The 19,464-nt window shown below is 46.5% G+C and overlaps 1 protein-coding gene across 3 annotated transcripts; it reads left to right on the forward strand.

The window, feature by feature from the left end:
• The first annotated feature begins 85 nt into the window (after window positions 1-85).
• KLF15 (KLF transcription factor 15) lies at window positions 86-13,932 on the forward strand. 3 transcript variants are annotated; one of them, XM_064667484.1, is made up of 3 exons: window positions 86-512; window positions 4,780-5,887; window positions 11,884-13,932. In XM_064667484.1, exons 2-3 carry the CDS (start codon window positions 4,845-4,847, stop codon window positions 12,050-12,052), a joined length of 1,212 nt encoding a protein of 403 aa, XP_064523554.1. In that variant the 5' UTR covers window positions 86-512; window positions 4,780-4,844; the 3' UTR covers window positions 12,053-13,932. The 3 variants fall into 3 exon arrangements, with proteins under 3 accessions (XP_064523554.1, XP_064523555.1, XP_064523557.1); XM_064667485.1 differs by lacking the exon at window positions 86-512 and adding an exon at window positions 1,970-3,634; XM_064667487.1 differs by lacking the exon at window positions 86-512 and adding an exon at window positions 4,203-4,310.
• Window positions 13,933-19,464: the final 5,532 nt, after the last annotated feature.

The raw sequence follows: 19,464 nt of genomic DNA on the forward strand, positions 1-19,464 counted from the left end.
GGGGCCGGGCCGGCCCCCGCCGCCGCGGGGCCAATGGTGGCGGCGGACGCGGTCGAGCCTCTCCCCGGCCTCCCCCGCCGCCGCCGGGCGCCCGTCATGTGAGGGGGATATAGTACTACGGGAGCGGGGCCGCGCTCCGCAGCCGCGCACCCGCCTCCCGGGGGAGCTGCGCCCGCCTCCCGCCGCTCCGCGTCCGCCGGGGCCGCTCCTGCCCGTGCGGGATCCTGTTCTGGTGTTGTTTTGTTTTGTCGTTGGCTTTTTTTTTTTTTTTATTATTCTGCGTTTTTGTCGTGCGTGGGATTTTCCCTCCATGTTTATTTTTAAATTCTTTTTATCATTATTATTTCTATAATTATCTTTGCCTTTTTTTTTTTTAATTATTTTATTTTTTTTTGTGGCTTGGCTTTGTTGTTTGGTTTCTGTTTTTCTTTCCCCCGTTTTCGCTGTTGTTTTTATATTCTTCTGGTCGTTCCCGGCCTCTCCCCCCCGTCCCGGCCCGCAGAGAAGTTCAGGTAAGGGCGAGCGGGGGGCGCGGGGCCGCGACCCCTCCGGCGGTGCCCCCGCACCCGCTGCCGCAGCACCGCACCGGCGGCCGGGGTGTTTGTGCCGCTGCTGCCCGCTCACGGGGCAGGTGGGAGATCAAATTCCACCCCCGGCGGCGCAGCGGGAGGGTGCCGGGCTGCGGCCAGGGCTGGGGGGCTCTTTCGGGGCTGCACCGGTGGAGTGACAGGCGGGGAGAGGGGGGTTTACTCCTGGTCACCGCGACCAGGGGACCGCGCCGGGGGCGGGGGAGAAAGGGGGAGCTCGGGTCCCCAAAGCTTCCTGAAAAGGCATGGAGGGAAAACCAATAAAATAAATAATAATTAACACACCCCCCCAACAAAACAGAAAACCACAATCAAAAAATCAAATAAGCAGATGCTTTGCAGGCGTGGAAACCTGGCTGTGCTTGTGCTAGGATGGGAATGTGTGTGTCTCCCGGCCCCCCTTTCCCTGCCCAGGCAGCTGGTGCCACGCATTATTTGGGGCACCCTTCCCTGCCGGGGTGCAGGAGGCAGCGGGGTGCACTCCGTGGGGAGGACATTGCAGATGAAGTGCTTCCTGTTGCAGAAACCAAAGTTTGCGGCTGGAGTGGGACAGTTTTCAGAAGAGAAAGCTTTGGGAACGTTTCTGCAGCTTTCCATAAGTGGTGGGGTTGGAAAAAACAAACAGGGAGACTCTAAACACCCCCCTGTGTTCATGGAGCAACACAGCCACTTCGCAGAAGAGAGGAGAGCAAATGGGTTTACTCCTGGCTCGTGGCTTCTTTTTATTAGTTTTCCCCCCCCCCATGCATTTCTATTTTAATTTCTTAGAAATGCTGGGCCTGGTTTACTGCCTGGTTTATGGCATGCTCTGTGGAGTAGGAATCAGCCTGAACAGATTTAAAACCTTCTAGGGAACAAGAGAAAACACTAAAGAGATTAGTCCTAAACCAGAAAAAGCTGTGGCAGTATACATAGGAAATGACTGTCAGCATCTCATATATGCTGTGTGATGAGTTGTGCTGGGCTGACTGTCCAGAAATGACAGACTGGGATATATGTCCCCATGTTTCAGCAAGTTCCCAGGACTTAGCATATTATTGTTGCTCTGCATCAAAATATGCCTTTTCTGGTTTGTTTCATTTTGTCAATATTTTTTTTAGCCAGCGATTAGATGGACAGGTTTTAAACAGAACAACATGTTTCTGGCAGAAAGGACATCATAACAACCCAGGGAACTCTTAAAAATTGGAGACGGTTGTGCTGCTGAACAGCTGCTGTATTTCACTCTAGAAGTGGCTGTTTTCAGTGGCTCAGGCACTGTGGTCTCACTATAGGTGCTTACATTTCTAACATGTTTTCAGGGCTCCTAGAGATGAAAGTGCTTTATGGAAACAGCATCATTAGTTTTCATAGCTTTCACAGCCCTGGCTTTTTTTGGTTTTGTTTTCTAATCTTCTGGGTTTGGCTGAGTCTTCAGGCAAAGTAGGGATGAAAGCCTTTTGGTTGTTAGCCTGGCCTTTAGGGGGAAAATATAGCCAGGGCCTGATTCTGCATTCCAGGCATTCCCCAAAATCTTCTTGGCTGTTCTGCAAGCTTTGAGAGTGCACAGAAAGCAGAACTGGCCCTTAATGCGCCCGAATCTATTTGCCTCTGACAGTCCCCTCTTAAAAAGACTCCGGTTACACTGAGCAACAATGTTCCTTGTCAAAGGAGATGAGAAACAAGCATGCTGGCTGTTTTCTGCTGTGATAACTGGCCCACAGCAGTTGCTAGGGGTTTGTTGGTTTTAATTTTCCCCTCGTTTAAGCCCTTATTCAAGTTACAGTTTAGTTCTATTCCCAGTGAAATACATGGATATTTTGATATGCTGCTTTCTAGTTTTGCAGGCATTTTATTATCTGTTTTTTAAAAAGAACTTTGCCAACTGCTTTTGGTGCACACAGAGCACGCCAGCTTTTCTTAGAAAAACACACATTGCAGTCCAGTTTTCTCTCACAGCCTCATTCTTCAGAAGTTTGGGCTGAAACAATGCAGACATAGAAGGAAGAATCAGAAACTATCTGAGGGCAAGTCCTTCTTTCTGCCCCAAATTTCACAAGACAGTCACCAGTTTTTGGTGCAAGATAGAAACAATCTGCTTGGGTGAATTCTTACTGGATGCCAATATAAACTTGTCAGAAGCATATTGTGTTTTCTGTTTCAAAACTGGAATAGCTCAGCTCTGGGACTTCTGCTGGGGAAACTTTCCATCAATGCATGGAGTTAAAACAAAAGTGTGTTAGAAATAGTTCAGCTCTTCTGACTCTTCACTTTTACTATAAGCAATGATTATAGGCTAAGGTCACAAAACAGAGCCACTAACCTCTGTTTGAACTTCCTCGTGTCAGGCACATGTGGGTATTTCATTATCTGTTCCAGGCATAGCTGAGTGACAGGACGCGCATACCAGGAAAATATGCAATCTTACTTTTAAGCCTTTCTTTCAACCCTTCACTGTTTCCTCCATGTGTGTTTGAATGAGGAAGCCGTATCTTTAAGAAATATGGGTGCTTTCCACCCCCCCACCCCCGTTTCCTGTGAAACATTAATAGATGCTGCCAATGGGACAGAGCTCTTTAGGGGTGTTGTGTAAAATACTTCACCTTGCGTTTGCTGCAGCCCTGAGCACACAGACACCTTTTGATTTTTTTTCTCCAGAGAAGGAAAGATAGGGCAAGTTTTGGAGATGAGGCAGCAAGGATGCTCTGCAACAGCAGTAACAACCATCCCCTTCCCTGCACAAAACTGGGAGCTATTGACTATTCATGGCAAAGCGTCCAAAGCGCAGCAGCAGAGCCTGTGGAAAATGACAGCGTGTAACAAGATTGACTGGCATTTCCTTCGCACTGGGTCACATGCCTCCTAATTCACACACACGCAAAACCTCATAGGCTGATCAAATGACTTCTATCTCTGCAGTCCACATACCTTCCACAGAAAGAGTTGTTTTATTATGCACATGTACAGCTCTGTTTTCAATCAGTCACCTTGAGCGAATGACTGAGGGCCAGTGTTCGCTCCATCGGGAGGTCTCTGCGTTTGCTTTCTAGGAGGCATAGTCTCCATCTGTAAGCAGTTCTTTGTTTTTTTCCCTCGGGGAGGAGTGGGGGGGGGGGGAAGAAAAAAATACGCAGATGTCCCTCCTGCCTCTCCCTCCCCAGAAACCTTTCTAGGAAGTTTGCTTGCCTTAAGCGGGAAAGCGCAGGACAATCGCCGCCGTAAGCAAGCATTGTGGTGGGCTGCGCTGGGGAGGGGGAGTTTGCTGTTGTGGCTCCGTGGGGTTGTAGCGGGATTACGGCTCACGTGAGTCGGGATTGCGGGATGCTCCGCTCGCCGCCTCGACACGGAGGAGGGGGAAACTGGCATCGCAGCTGCCCACCGTGGCTCACAGCAGGCTGAGATGCCGAGGGTCCGTACAGTCCGTACCGCCCTCCCAGTTTAGCAACTGGAACGAGGTTCAGCTCGCATGAACCTCCGTACCCAGAGAGAAAGGAGCATGGAGCAGCGAGGTGAAAACAACCACCAGCTGCCTTGCAGGACATGGTAATTAGCTCAGCGCAGTGCCAGCCTTATTAAGGACAGTGCAGGTGATGATGACGTTGGCGCACTGATTCATTACATCTGGAGGGGAAAATCCGCCTAGTAAATGCTGAAGCACAGTAAATATTTTTGGCTCCTGCCAGATTGATCCTTGCATTATGCTGAACAGCCTATATTTGTAGAACTGAGGAAGTTAAAAATAAGGTGGTGGAAAGCTACAAGATAAGAAAAGGATTTGCATTTTATGGTCACCAGCAATAAACTTCTTTTTTATTTGTTTTTTTTTTAGGTGGTAAAAATTTCAGCACTTTATTTTTTTTCTCCCCATTCCCTTCTTTGGCTCTAGATTTCTCTGTTAGGCAAAAGCTCATAATTTATTTTCTTTTGCCAGTATTATTCTGGAATGGAGATGTAAATTTAGAGCACACACAGTTGGGAAATGATTTCTGAAAGAATTCTTTTGCAAATATGTGGTGCAATTCTGCAAAACGCTTTGGCCCTGACAGTCCTTGGGGTGGTACAGACATATCAAAGCATGTAGCAGCATGTGTACTCAGTGAGGCTGCATGCTCTGGACTTTCCTGTGGGCTAGAGGGCTTTCCAAGCTTTAGTTCATGGAGATAAATAATTAAACCAACTTCTGACTGTTGCTGTTTTGGTTTTGTACACTCAGGCTCTCACCTGAACTTTGGCTGCCTGGTATATGCTGTTGGGATACCCTTAAGAGATCGCCCAGGAATGGTGGATCACTTGCTGCCTACTGATGAATCCTTTTCATCTACAAGATCTTCTCTTGGATACTTTGGGGACATGACAGCAGGGGTGAGGTCCTACCAAATGCTGCCCTCTCCCCTCTCAGAAGATGACAGTGACTCGTCCAGCTTTTGTTCTTGTTCCAGCCCTGATTCCCAGGTCCTCAGCTCCAGCTATGGAAGCACATCCAGTGCAGAAAGTCAGGACAGTATCTTAGACTACTTATTGTCCCAGGCATCTTTGGGAAACACCAATACATCATGGTGGGACAAAAGGAGACTCCAGCCGATAGTGAAAGAGGAGTACTTTAGGTTGCCTGAATTTGCTGTGGATATGGAAGACTCAGGACCATTTCAGCCCACACTTGAGGAAATTGAGGAATTTTTGGAGGAGAACATGGACTTGGAGCTCAAAGAAAGACCTAAAAGTGAGACCAAGGACTTGAGAGCCTGCAGCCAAGTTTCTGTTGCTTCGCTACAGCAAAAAGACCATATGTTACCCAGCACTAGTTTAAAAGAGAGTAAAAATGAACAGTTGAACAGCACAACAGAAGGTGGCCAAGCTTCAAATGGAGGAATGACCCTCGAGAATGGGATACCGGTTATGCTCCAAATTCAGCCTGTACAGATCAAACAGGAGTCCAACACGAGCCCCAGTTCCCAAGGACCAGCACAGGAAAATATTAAAATTGCACAGCTCCTAGTCAACATCCAAGGACAGACATTTGCCCTTGTGCCTCAGATAGTTCAGTCGTCCAATTTGAACTTGTCCTCTAAATTTGTCCGCATTGCTCCCGTCCCCATTGCTGCCAAGCCAATTGGGCCAGGAGGCATGATCCAGGGTCAGACGGGAATCATCATGGGTCAGAAATTTCAAAAGAACCCTGCAGCTGAACTCATTAAAATGCACAAATGTTCTTTTCCTGGTTGTACCAAGATGTACACGAAAAGCAGCCATTTGAAAGCCCACCTGAGGAGACATACAGGAGAAAAGCCCTTTGCGTGCACGTGGCCGGGCTGTGGATGGAGGTCAGTATTGGGGTGCAGCTCTGTCCAATCCCCCTTCCCCTTTCTGCTCACTTGACCTAACTTGCTGAGCAAGTAGGTTTGTACTCTGATTTACAAACTGTTTCTGTTTCCAAAACTTGTTTGGTTGGTTTGAGAATGAAAACCTTTTTCTTTCTGTTAGGTGATCCAAGGGCTTTGATAAATTAAATAGCAGAGCATCACCTGCTGGCAGCAGCTGTTTAAGTGTCTTAAAAAAAATAGAAGGAGTAGCATTGTAATTTGTACTTCATTCTAGAGGGTCAAATTAAGCTTGTTACCACAGGTAATACCTTGTGTTTGCATCAGCCTGGTTGCAGCACACCAGCCACAGCAGACCTGTGGCTAGTACCAGCTGAGGCTGTGAGTGAACTGAGTGGTTTAGGGCAGAATCGCTGTGCGTGGCCGTGTGTGGCTCCAACTGTGTGGGACTAAACATGGTCAGTGAAGGGCTGGGATAAGCAAGTGTGGTTAAAAGCAGTATTCTGTGCACTTTCATAGAAAATGCACTCCATCCCACTCCTTCTGGAAATGCTGGCAGTGACACTCTGGCATACTCGGGGTTTTATTCTCTGCCTTGATTCAGAAGAATGCGTGGGTGCCACTCAAAGTTGCAAAAAGCTGTCAGATGTAACAACATAACCAGAAGGCTGAGGTGGAGTTAAGCATTGCTTGAATGAAAGATTACAGGTTTGATTGAGCAAGAGGGCATCTCTTTATTTATTTATTTTATTTTATTTTATTTTATTTTATTTTTAATAGTAGCTGAAAAATTGAATCTTTGTTAAAAATATCAACTTTTTATTTTAAGGAAACTTTGATGGGAGCCTTCCTCCCTCTTTCCAGTTAGCTGTATTACTTGCCAGCAGGCAAGTCTAATTAATATACAGCACCACAAATGACGATGGGAGAAAACATAGTCTTAGCTACCTTGTATAAATTAAACTGAATTTCTTTCAAAGAATATGCTGCAGAGCTACAGTGAACAATGTCTAACGAGGAAATGGTTGTGATCATGAGCAACAGATCAGGTAAAAAGTAACAGGAGAGCATTTTGTAAAAATGCAAGTACGTGAGATGTAGCAGTTAGAGATGGCTCGGTTGGTTTGAGGGAAAAGGTCAGAATGGAGCTGAACCTGCTGATCCCTGACTGGGTCAGTCTGAAGTTTGCCTCTTGGAAGGACTGAGGAGATCAGTTTATGGTGGCTCTACAAACTGGAGGTGATTTTCTTTCCTTTTGTCCTGGTGGCACTTCTCATGAGCCAGCTCAGTGCCTTGCTGCTCAGGATGCCCTGACATCAAAGCTGTGATGTTCAGCAGGTTGGTCCCAGAAGCTCCAGGCTGGTTCCTCCTCATCTGCAGGAGAGGCACTTGCTCCTTTTGGTTTGAGTGCCAGAGTACAAGCACACAGGCAGCAAATCATGTTGGCTTTCCTTGTGCTGGGATGTAACCAAAACTCTGCTTTTTGTGACAATTGCATGTGGCACGTGAGGGTTTGTCTGATGAATGCTGAAATTTGTACCAATGCTTTCAGTGACTTTGTGGCTCAGGATACAAAGCCTGAAGTGTTGTCTGTGGATGACCTTCTCCAGCTCCATGTTATTAGAGAGCTGGTGTTCCCCAGGCTGCAAAACCAAGGGGAACGTTTAGGAAAAATATTAAGCGGTGAAGGATGATTGAACTTACAACGGGTGCCTCCCTTCTCCCAGTGTTACAGTGAATGATGTGGATCAAAAGTAGGATACTGGTGGGCCAAGAGAAGTGCAGGTCCTGCAACCAGGAGCACCCTGAACTTCCAACCACCACAACATTTTAAAGATGACCCCAACAGGAATGAGAAAGGAATTACTTTCATTATGAGGAACATGTTACGAGGAACAGCTTCTGGAAAGGCTTTTCAAACTCTGTTGCTGTTTGTCTTGTTGAATTTCACAGCCCAGGATGTGACCACAAACCCACAAACCCCCAAATTTTGGAAGGGCTCTGCTCCAAGAGGAAGTTTATAGCCAACAGGAGAGGCTGTGCTTAGGGAGGTGCCTCCTGTGCTCACCTAGCACAAGCCTCAGATTGCTGCACATCCCCTGCACGCTGCTCCCACATCAAAGGCCAGACCCAATTGAGCATTGAATTACTCAGTCCCCTTTCATCAATAAACCATGTTTACCTTTCCAGAAGTTCAGTGAGAGCTGTGATCTCACATGACTTAAGTCAAATGTATCTGGACTCTCTGTTTGCTCACAGTTTTATGTAATCTCAAATGAATTTAAGCACTAAAACACTGCTGGGCTCTGCTTTCCCCCTCCTTTCCCTACATTCTTGTGCTTGTGTATTTATTTTTTCACTGAAAACACTTAAGATCTGACCTCACTGGAGATAGTAATTTCAAAACCAAAACAAAGTGTTGCCTAGCACAAAGTGCTTGAGCTCTGGGGTGTTAAAGGTTCTCCAGCTCTCTGGGCAGCCCTGCTATGATGGGTTGCATGCTTTAAATGCACCAGGGTAGGAGTGTGCACACAGCAAACCCTTTTGCTCACTCCTAGGACAGCTGGAGAACCAGAGCACCTCCTTGGAGGAGGCTGAACTCTGCTTGCTTATGCCCTTCCTTGGCACAGGGGAAGAGCTGTTTTCAGCAGGCTGCAGAGAGGCGTTTGTGTGTAAGTGTCCAGTGACCCGCGGCGTTCAATGCCCCGCTGTCCCGGTCGATGCACTGATCCGTGTCGTGCCAGTTTATACCTTTGGCACACCAGCCTCTGGTTAGCCCTGCTCCTCAGAAAGGCCCAGCCAAAGACCTGAGCTGTAGTGTGGGCCAGGCCCAGCAGCTGTGTCATGGCACAGCTTTTCCTCCCTGGTGCAGCATGTGCAAAGCTGCAGTTGTTGCAAGGCAGGAGGATTAGGCAATTGCCCCACTGCACCTTCTGTCTGGAGGCTCCACAGGTGACAGAGTGGGATATAAGCTCTGCCTGGTTTGGCAGGGAGGGTTTAAAGGCTGGTAATGCATGTGGTCAGGAGTGTGCATGGGACTGGGCCAGCGTGGGAAGTACAACATGTAGGGTAGGGCATGTGTCATGCATTGGCTTTTCTTGCTGGTGGTGCTGTGCAAGGGGTTTCCAGGTGTGCAGGAGGTGTGCTGGTTTATTTTAGCAGAGCTTTCAGGATGGGCAGGACAAATTCAGAGCTTCCCCTCCACTACAGGGGAGAGGCACAGTGTCAGTTGGTCTCAACAGCTGGTGGCCATGGTAGGGACCATGGAGTACCAGGCTGAAGCTGTTGAATTTTCTTGCCCTGTGAGCCACATAGCAATGTCCTCATATGGTCAGGAGACACAGGACATGTCCTACACATCAGGGAACTCTAGGATTTGTCTTCAAGGGAGATGTAGTTACAGGTCCTTTGGGATTCCACCAGATAGAAGGATGAAAAAGACTCTTCTTAGTTGCTGTGGGATTGCGCAGATCCCTCCACCTTTCTTGTGAAGGAGGAATCTGTCTGGAAATGGAAGTGACAGAATGGTGAGGTGTTCCTTGGAGCTTCCTCTTTTTTGGTTGAATTTGGCATTCCATGGGGGATTATTTGTGCTTTTCCTGGGTTGATGTCAGTGCCAGGAGGTGCTGCAAATATTTCACTGCAGACCCAGGCCACAAGATCCTCCTGGCTTCCTTGTCCTAACCTTTGCGTTGTTTTTTTGTAAACACACAGACAGCTCGAGGTTTATTTCTGTGGGCTCTGTAAGCTGATCTTTTCGTCACTGCTGGGGAACAGTGTTGCAACATTCCTGCCTCTTCAGCTAAGGACATCGTTATGAGGCAGAGTGTATTTTTATCAGATGAACTCATCCAAGCTTGTTCCTGACATGCGCCTCTTCCTCTGACACCATCCATACAATTCCCCTCAAAACGCACTTGTGAAGCTCTTGTGCAGGATTAGCCAGGTGCTACTGCACTTCTGTTGCAGGTGGTGACCTTAATGGCCAAGGACATGCGACAAGGCAACTTGGCCACGTTTGGTTTTACTCCTTTGGAGTCTGTGTTTAAGAGGACAGCTCTTTGCAGAGGCACTTTTTCCTCTCTGCTCCCTCTTTTCCCTGGATTTGGTAACCACCACTGGCAACAGTGCTGTTCCTTGTCCAGCACTGAGTCCTGCTGAGGCAGTCTGCACAGGCAACATCCTGCCCTCTCCAGACCCACTCACCTGTAGCTCTACAAGAGCATCCCTGAGAGGATGTGGCACTGGACTAGTTCCCTGCTAAGGACTTGGGAGAAATCCCTGACCTTGCTTCTCACAGGTCCAGACTGTGTTTTTGGGAAGCTATGGCTGAAAGGAGCAGAGGAGCTAGAGAAAGGAAATGTACAAGTACAAGGGATGAAGAGAAACCTCTCTCGTAGCCTTTACAAAGAAAATTCATCCCAGACAAGGAGCAGGTTGACAGCTCCGTAAGGGCATCTGCTCGTTGTCCTTAATGGAGAATTTGAATCTTTCACCTTGGGGATACCAAAGAAAGGAAAGGAAGAAATGCAAGTGAACGGATGAAAGAAATGCAAGTGAATGGATGACTCTCCCGTAGAAATGCCCCTGGGAGAGATGTGTTCACACCATATCTGACCCATGGCGAGTATCTGCATCTGCTTTGTACTGGGTGAGTGCTCTCTGAGGAGCATGACCAGATCGAAGAGCTGCAGGAACTGAGGAAACCATTACCAGCTTTCCCACTGCCTATGCCCTGTTCCTCAACTGGTGGCAGGAGATCAGAGCTAATTAAAACCTTTATGTGGAAACTTATTTTTCTTGCATGAAGGACTTATTCATAGGAGCCCAATGGTCCTGTTTTTCCCCTTTTATAAAAGTAGTGTATTCGCTCTGCTGGTGATATGATATTTTGCGCCAGAAGGGCACATTTTTTTACATGTTCTTTCCCCCATTTGTTCAGCTAGTGCCCATGACTTCATTTATTTATTGTAAATAAACAGCTGATACCATTTCTTGCAAGCCCTCTTTCTGTGCCTCTCTTTGTTACTGTTCTGGCAACAAAACACTTAATTGCCCTTTGTCAGGCAGAAAATTTTTTGTACCCATCTGGACAGGGTTGTTTTAGTGTGACATTGTTAATTAACCCTCTGTCTCCCAGTCATGTCCAAACTCAGAATATAGTCAGCCCTACTGTTAAGACCAAAGGATTAGTTGATTTATGTTCAGTAAAGCCTGTGGATTCACAGTGGCTATTTGGGGATTTTTCTATGGAGATGGAAGGTGGGAAATATCTAAAATTCAAAAGACTCTGAAAGATGGTTTTGGTAATTAAAGGTTCAACCTTGATTTCAATTTACCCATATAGTAACTATGCTAATGGCCATTGGGGCCCACCTGAACTTCAGCTGTTACAATGTTGAGTGTTTTTGTTACTGGGATGTTAATGACTCTTTGTTTAGTTTGCAGGAGCATGTACAGAAGCCAATTTTTCAGCTGAATCTAAGTTGTCATATTGCTTTGGGTAGCTATGGCTAGCTGTTATCTGGAGTCCCTCTCAAACTAGGTGCAGTTAATGGGTATCCATTGTGTTTGTGTCAGTGGGAGCTTGAAAGCAGATTTCTCCTAAAAGACGGTGATTGTTGTCTCTGCTTAAGAGGTGTCCGTACTTGGATTTGCAGGAGAGAGGTTGTGGGAGAAGCTTTGAGGGAGACTGGCAGAGGGATCAAGAGCAGCGCTGTTTTTGTGGAGCTGTACCCATGTTATTGGGTCTCGGGCGAGGCTGGTACAAACGTTGCCTCCATGTATTGCTGAGTCCAGAGCTGCCATGGCATGAGGCTGATAGTTGTGTGTTTCCATCTCTGCTGCTGACTGATGGTTGAGACCAAATCAGCCCTGCTTTGTGTCCCTTTCAGACTGTGGAGTCTCCCAGTGGCCCGACAGGACTTTTTTTTACCTGCTGTGAGAGACTTAGCAAAATAAAACCCCATTTATCTGAAAAGGCTTCTCTTCTCTTGCAGGTTCTCCAGGTCAGATGAGCTGTCCCGGCACAGGCGCTCCCACTCAGGGGTGAAACCCTATCAGTGTCCCGTCTGTGAGAAGAAGTTTGCTAGAAGTGACCACTTGTCCAAACATGTCAAGGTGCATCGATTCCCACGAAGCAACCGCTCCGTCCGTTCCGTGAACTGATTGTTCCCGCTGTCCCCTTCCCACCCAGCCATCTCACAACAGCTGATGACAGCACTTTGCTCACTGTATTTCTAGTGATAATTTATTTGTCTCCACAGAACAGTCAATGCTGTTACTTTATACCACCATGTTTGAGTGCCCCATGTTCCTTCAAATATGATTTGAGAATGAAGTTCCTTTTGGGTCAGGGGAGCGGGGTGCTTCTTCCTTTTTTTTTTTTTTTTCTTTTAAGGATATTATTTTTCTTTCCTTCTATCTGTCCCTCCTTTGCTGCTGCTTCTTTTGGAAATTACAGTGTTTTATTTTTAGCTGTTTTCTGCTGCACAGGAAAATGTAAAAGTTGCTTGCTGCTAGTTAATTATAGCCCTGGCATTCCTGAGGGCTTTGCTCATGTACAGGCCATTCATTGTGAGTTTTTATTAAGCTGCTCTATTTGTCCAGTTTGGAAACAGCAAATTCCTTTTGAAATGAAAACAACTCCTTTGTTTTTGGGTCGCCTGAGCCAAGGATTTGTAGGGGCTGGCCATAGGAGGAGGAATAGTGGGAGTTGGGGACAGGGGGAGAGAAGGCTTGAGAGCACTGGAATGTGCCTTCATACACATCTCTATGCAGCTCTAATTTCCCCAGCTCACATTTACCTTTCCCTTGGCTAGGGCTATATATAAATATTTATGTATATATATTCATACATACATATATATATATATTTAAGCAAAGGCACATCCCAGGCAAACTGGGAAGCTCAGGCTGGATGAAATGGCTTGGAGTGGAGCCTTTCAGTACTTTGTGCTTGCTTCTGTCCTGTGCTGCCATGGGGTGAAAGGATGCCCAGGTGTGGAAGGACACACTGCTTTCCTTTGAGTCTGGTTTGCAGCATCCATTGTCTTTAGCAGAACAGCTGTTGTCTGCATGTAAGGCAGCAGGAAGACATTTCTGAGAGCATCTGAGCCCTGGTCCTATCTCTACTCCCATCCTCTTGTGTGATCGTGGGGGAGAAACCAGGGCCCCAGCCTCGGAGGTGCCTGGTGGTCCTGATGGGCACCAGGCATCCCCACAACCACCATGAATCAAGGCCTCGCTGGCTGGAGCTAAGTCTCCATTTGCCTGCTGGCAGGCAGGGTCTGTAGGATGTGCCTGTGCCCAGGGAGGATTGGAGGCATCATGGCCTGGTGGGACAGCACTGCGAGATCAGGGTCTAAGGGTGATCTTCAGTGCTAATCCTCTCCTTCCTGACAGCCATGTCAGAGCTCCATGCAGCTGGGGTGGGCGAATGGGTGAGAACAGTAGCCAAAAGAAACAAATTTGTGTGATAGCTGGCTAAGAAGGGAATTTAAACAAATAATCAGATGGTAGCAGGCAAATGATTTTGTTTTTGTTTCTTCTTGTTTTGTTTTTTTCTTTTCAACTCTGGCAATTGTAAGAAGCTTTAGAAGAAAATAGAATTCAGTAATTAGAAATGATTTTATAATGGATGTTGCATTTCCTTTCCATTCGCAGACAGCATCTGTTTGTCCTTTTTGTTGGCAAAATGGGAAATAGGAAAGTGCTATCCTAGTGCTAGGCAGAGCAGGAGCCCGCGCTGTGCGAGAACAGCAGGTCTAGCTGAAGTGAATGCATTCCTTTTGTCCTCTAGAAATTAATATAAATGAACTATCATCTATTGACTGGTTTATATCACATCCTATGAATGTATGTAAATAAAACTGTACATAGATGCATATCTATATAAAATATCTTTTAATAACGTATCAAATTTGTGTAAATTGGAAACAAAAATACCTATAAAGCCAGTGTACATAAGTTACAATTCTGTATATTTTCTTTTGTTCTTCATAAAAATATATTTACTTTGACAATAAAATGAAAATGGAAATTTTAAATCCCTCCTTGAAATTATTATTCGTTAATTTCCTTTGTAGCCAGCTCTGTAATCAAGACAATAGCACTTCAAATTTCGATTCACCTGGATGTAACTTTTCAGGTGCTTTTTAACAGGGAGATGATGGAAGAGCTCTGAAGTTATCTTCAGTTTTTCTCATCTCAGAAGTTCTTGGGAGGCGCGAGATGTTTCAGCTCTCTCTTCGCCGGAGCCCTCACGCCTCGCCTGGCAGCCACGCTGGGACCCAAATGCCTTCCTTGGCTCCTGACTGCTGTGGAACAGGTCTGCAGATGCACTAAAACTGTGGTTAATGGATTAGAGCAAACAGGTTTTGAAGGAATTCAAACTTTAGTGGTTAGTGTGAAGGAGGAAGGGCTTCAAAGTCTGCTTCAGACTGTGACCGTGGTTCACTGTGCGAACCAAGACAAAGGACTCGATTGCCGTGTGCTGCAGTTCCCTTTCTTGTAAAATGGGGATAATAATGCATCACGGTGACACTGTGGGACTTAATTTACATTTGTATGATCCTTGGATGGAAGAAGCAGGAATAAGACCAGTAGTCACAGGATTAGATTGGTAAAGAAAGGCTTGGCATGATGGAGGTCTTGGTGCCAAGGCGCTTCAGTTGGCTCTTCTGTAAACCCACACCTAAAAGAGTGATGTGAAGGATCTGTGGTATGAAGCTTGCCTCAGGCCTGAGGAGAAGACGCCCTGTTCTGCAGCAGCCATTGCTTCCCATTTGTAACAACAGGGGCATGAACATGATGCTCTGGTGATCTGCAAGCTGGGACATCTCTTGCACTGTGCTTTTGGTTGCTTGGCCTCCACTAGAAGAAGAAACCAGCCACATTACTGGTGTTAAAGTCACTTCTGAGTCTCCATGGGAGCAATGGTGCAGTGGGTCCAGATCTTCTCCCAGCATGAATCACTCTGAGACTAACAGGCATTGAGGGATTTAAGTGTCTCCCTGAAGAACAGACACCAAAAAGTGCCAGCTGATGAGCCAGGGCTCTCCAGACCCCTGATTATTTTTCCCAGAGAATCCCTATCAGTCTGGCAAAGAGGACTGAGGGATGAGGCAGACTAAGTTCTGTGCACTCCAGGTTGTTGTTACCTTCTGAGGTGTAGCCTGAAGACCAGAGTGCTAAGCACAGCTGTTTTAAGGGCTAGTCATGTACTCATTTTAATTAGCAAGCCTGCACCAAGAGGATCTGCGATTCCCTTCTGTTCTCACCCTACCCACTTCATGCAGTAAACCAGCTGCTTTATTTTAACCAGCGTCTCAGTCTCCTCCCCATCTCACCTGGAGTTCTGATATTGCTGTAAAGTTGGGCAATTCATCCTGCAAGACACTTGGGGCAGAAGCTGTTATTTTTCTGCAAGAGGCAATACTTAAAGCTGAAGTGGAGTAATGCAAAATCCCTGCCATTGGAGCACAGCAGGGCAGAAATCTAAGATCTAAGTCATGTTTTAGCCTGGAATATTTTCCATGAAATCCTTATTCTTTCTTTATTTTTTTTTCTCTTTTCTAATATGGTTTTTGAGTGTAGATTGTGTGGATTTTTCTAGTTAATACCTGTAAGGAAATGTAAGCTTATGTATAAGTCACAGTGTTTTGCTGAAAAGAGTAGGGCTGTGTTTGCTGTGAAAGGAGACTTAATTCTGCATGAAATTAATAACATTTTTAGAGATTTGTCACAAAAAATAGTAGAAATTTCCGGAAGAGATTTCAGTGTTTGTTTTATGTGAAATTACTGGCCTGCCTGAGCTTTGCTGATTCATGAGAAAAATGTGGCCTTGCCTTAAGCCTGACTTTATCCACCTGAAGATAAATATATATTTAAGTGCTTTGATACCACAACTATAGAAAAGTTTATTATGTCCCTGCTTCAGCAACTCTGCATGACAAAGCACAGCATGGCATATTTATACATAAACCTATGTCTCATTGACTTCAAGCTGTTATAGTTTCGTTTCTGAGGTGTGAATGGACACGTGCAGTGTTACAGCCTTTGCAAAATGATTGTTATCTGGTTCCTAACACTTGCAAGAACTCTGTTTTTAAAAGGCTTATAGTCCCTTCATCAGAGCTAGTGGTGAAATGGTAGTTATGAGAGGTAAGGAGCTGTCAGTTGGGATGGTTGTACTTGAGGTAAGAACTAAGCATCAGAAATATGAGTAAAGGGATGTTCTGTGAGGTAACCTGACTTCTGTGACCCGTGGCTAAACACAGTGCAGTGGAGTGATGTGTCCAAGACCACAGGCCAACACAGAGGGGAAATGGGAGCAGAACCAAGAAGTCCCAAACCTCCTTTGCCCCAGACAGTGGCGCAAACCACATGTCAATAACACACGAGGGGTTACAGAGGGCAAAGAGTAATAGGACACGTGAGACATCAGATAAGCAAAGAAAGGCAAAGATGGGGCAGAGATAAAGTCAGGCTTTATCAGCATAATCAGCAGACACTGATAATGTCTGCTTTTGGAAAGCATGCCAAGGAGAGAGGAATGAGAGCTCACTTGCTGGTGTGCAGCACATGGCAGTCATCAAGGTACAACTCCCTAAGAAGAGTCCTGCTCCCCTGACCTGTGTTACGTGGGGGCTTTTTTCCCTGGCAGTTTTGGGGGGAGGGCAGGGAGCTGCACCCCTATGGAAAGCAAACTAGCCCACTGAGCAGGGTGCTGTGATGAAAGGTAGCAAATCTGGCTCCCCAGAGGAGTGCTTGAGTTTAGACCCTGCAATGTTTCCAACAGTCTCCTGCTTCCCACCCTCCCTGGGGGTTGTTTTCACTTAATTGCTTGTGCCATGAGCCTTCTCCTTGTCTAAACGGCCACTATACATTTAATCCAAACAACCAGGTGACTCCAGCACAAAAGCCAGTGGCAATAATCCAGTGTTAATGATTACCCTGGGCCCCTTGGGTTATGTAAGTCTGGATGTGCTGTACTTGGGCTCTTGGCTTGGACTTGCCCTCCCAGTCTGGGAGAAATACCAAGGACCTGCCAACACACATAGAAAGCTGTTTGGAGCCAGCTGGGATTTTCCTTCTCCCCTTTTGACAGCACCTATGAAACCCGTTATTCACTCGGTTCAGCGACTGCCGCGCTTTGCTTGCTTATTATGCAGAGACATTGCTCTTAAAGAATGAGTTGTGCTAAGCTCCCACTGGCTTCCTCACAAGCCAGAGGCAGTGACTGCCATGGCTTATCCGGGGGAAAAAATTCCCAGCTAAGGCAGGGACTGCAAATCCCAACAGGTCCTTGGCTTTCCTTGCTCATTCCTTCTGGGACATTTGTGTTTTGTTCTCGCTTTTTTGGGGGGGGGGGCGGGGGGGAAGGGGTGAGGGAGAGAGATGTTTAAAGGTGTGTGGTGCGTGAAAAATAGATATTGTGAAGAATGTTCTAGCCTTAACATCTCATGTTTGCTTGCATACAACTTGAGGGATGGGACTTAATGACTCTTCTGGTGAAATGATCCATATCACTAAGTTTGTAGCTCTGCAGTGCTCAGTGTTTCACAGGTGTTTCACAGGTCTAAGCTTTGATTTGCTCTGCCAGCTTAGTGCAGGTCTTCCTCCAGCTGGAGCTGGAGCACATCCTTCATCTCTTGCCATGTTCTCTACCCGAATATCACTTTTATGACGGTTTTGTGGTTAGGCTGACTCAAAGCCCATGTAAGTATTTGATCTCCTAAAGAGATAAGACCAGAGGAATCTCTTAGCTCTTGGAGACGTCCATTGCAGAGAGCTTTCATCAGCTCAGCCATTCTGCCCTACAGAGTGTGTATGCCTTGGCCAGCATCTCACTGAGCCCCAAATCTCTATTCAAACATTCTGTAGTTTAGAGCAGGGTCTGACAAGGGTCTAGCCATCATGAGAAGAGGACAGTGTTTGCATATCTGCTCAGTGCAGCATGCCAAGGTGTTAGGTAAAATGGAAGTGAAATATATGAATGGCAACTTATTCCTGGGAAAGCCAGCTCTCCTGTTGCTCACACTGGTGCACCCCCTGCTTGTGTTGGATTCATAACCATCCTGAAAAGGAGAGAAAATTGGAGTGAATGTGGTCTGTGGTTTTCTGTAAGGGAGCAGAGGAAGGAAAACAGAAACAGGAGCAAATTACGGCATAGCAAGCACTGTTCTGTCTTTTCCAGTAAAAAGAGAGTGATGGGCTCTTTTTGCAGGAAGGGTTCTGCTTGTTGCGCAGGAGGAAGGTCTGAGCCAGCATCCAGCATCAGAGCAGCTCGTGTGTGCTGCTCTGGGGCAACAGCAGCTTTACGTCAGGGGATTCAGTGAATAATAGTCAGAGAGTTGTGCCTTGGACAGCTGGCAGTCACAAAGAGAATGGTTTGGGAGGGTTTGCTGTCAGTCCCTCAGGTCCCTTCCTTGTATGATTCTGCTTTTCTCCTGAATCTGTAGATGATTCTTGGATTGGACTCAGGGGATGCTTAGCACTTCCCGAAGCAGAAATTTTATTTATCCATGAACCGGGTACCAGGAACCTCAATAGGCAGTCTGAGGTATTTAATGGAAAAATCTATCCATGAATTGTTTTGCATGTGACTGAGGGTGGAGTCCAGTAGCCCACAGAAAGAGAGGTATGAAGAATCACTGTTATGTATCTAAAAAAGCTTCTGGCATCTGCCTTTCCTATTGAGTCCAGTGGGCACCAGTTTAAGCCCTGCTACTTGTTCCAACATTATGGTTGCAAATACAGGAATTGGGCTGTTAGGCTGAAAAGCATCCAGGCATTTAGCAAACTCACCTTCCATAAGCGAAGGAGTGACGTGAACGTTCGAGTTTGGCTCTTGACTGCTGACTTTTTCTGAGAAGTCTATAAACGGCAGCCAGGTAGTCTCTCAGTTTTTGTTTCTCTAGTGTGTGTTGTTTTTCCATGGACAACATGTTCTGGACCTCAGAGAGTTGGCTGGAGCTAGATTCATTCAGATCGTCTGTCTCTAGTGGCAGATAATGCCTCAGGGAGGGCAAAGGGCTTGGAAATTTTGGCATGTCAGAGCAGTGATCCTGCAGCCAGCACAGCTGGAAAAACACCCGGGCTGTGCTGACAGTGGCAGTGCTGGAGCAAGTGGTCTCATGGACCCCTGCCTGTGCTGGACCTCGGCTCCCCTGTGCTGGTTCTTGGGTCTGACTGGGACACTGTGACACCATGGAACTGAGAAACTTATGTGGGTGTCCAGGGACAGGGCTGATGTGGGAAGCCTCTTGTTCTAATGAGACCTCTCTGCCTTGGCTGATGAGGCAATGACCTCTGGTATGGACTCTCCACTTCTGGAAGGGGCAGATGCTGCTGAGGAAGGTCCACTTTGGCTGAGAGGGGAGCACAGGGTGATGAGCAATCTGTCCTCACTCAGAAAATCAAGTTAGTTACAGCTGACAAGTTTGCTTGAAAAACTCTCCCACTTGTTCCCTAGGAATTAATGGCACAACTGGAGGCTGTTCATTTACCTGCCACTTGGGACCTTTAGTCTCCTCACAGGATATTGGTATTCCAACAACTGATAAATAAACACACAT

This window comes from Pseudopipra pipra, chromosome 11 (genome assembly GCF_036250125.1).
Source record: "Pseudopipra pipra isolate bDixPip1 chromosome 11, bDixPip1.hap1, whole genome shotgun sequence".
Taxonomy (NCBI): domain Eukaryota; kingdom Metazoa; phylum Chordata; class Aves; order Passeriformes; family Pipridae; genus Pseudopipra; species Pseudopipra pipra.

Bases quoted from the DNA above. Each gene is read 5' to 3' on its own strand.
- KLF15 (XM_064667484.1), top strand. From the start codon at position 4,845: ATGGTGGATCACTTGCTGCCTACTGATGAATCCTTTTCATCTACAAGA. The intron at 5,888-11,883 runs GTCAGTATTGGG...CTTCTCTTGCAG, and splicing joins TGGCCGGGCTGTGGATGGAG to GTTCTCCAGGTCAGATGAGC.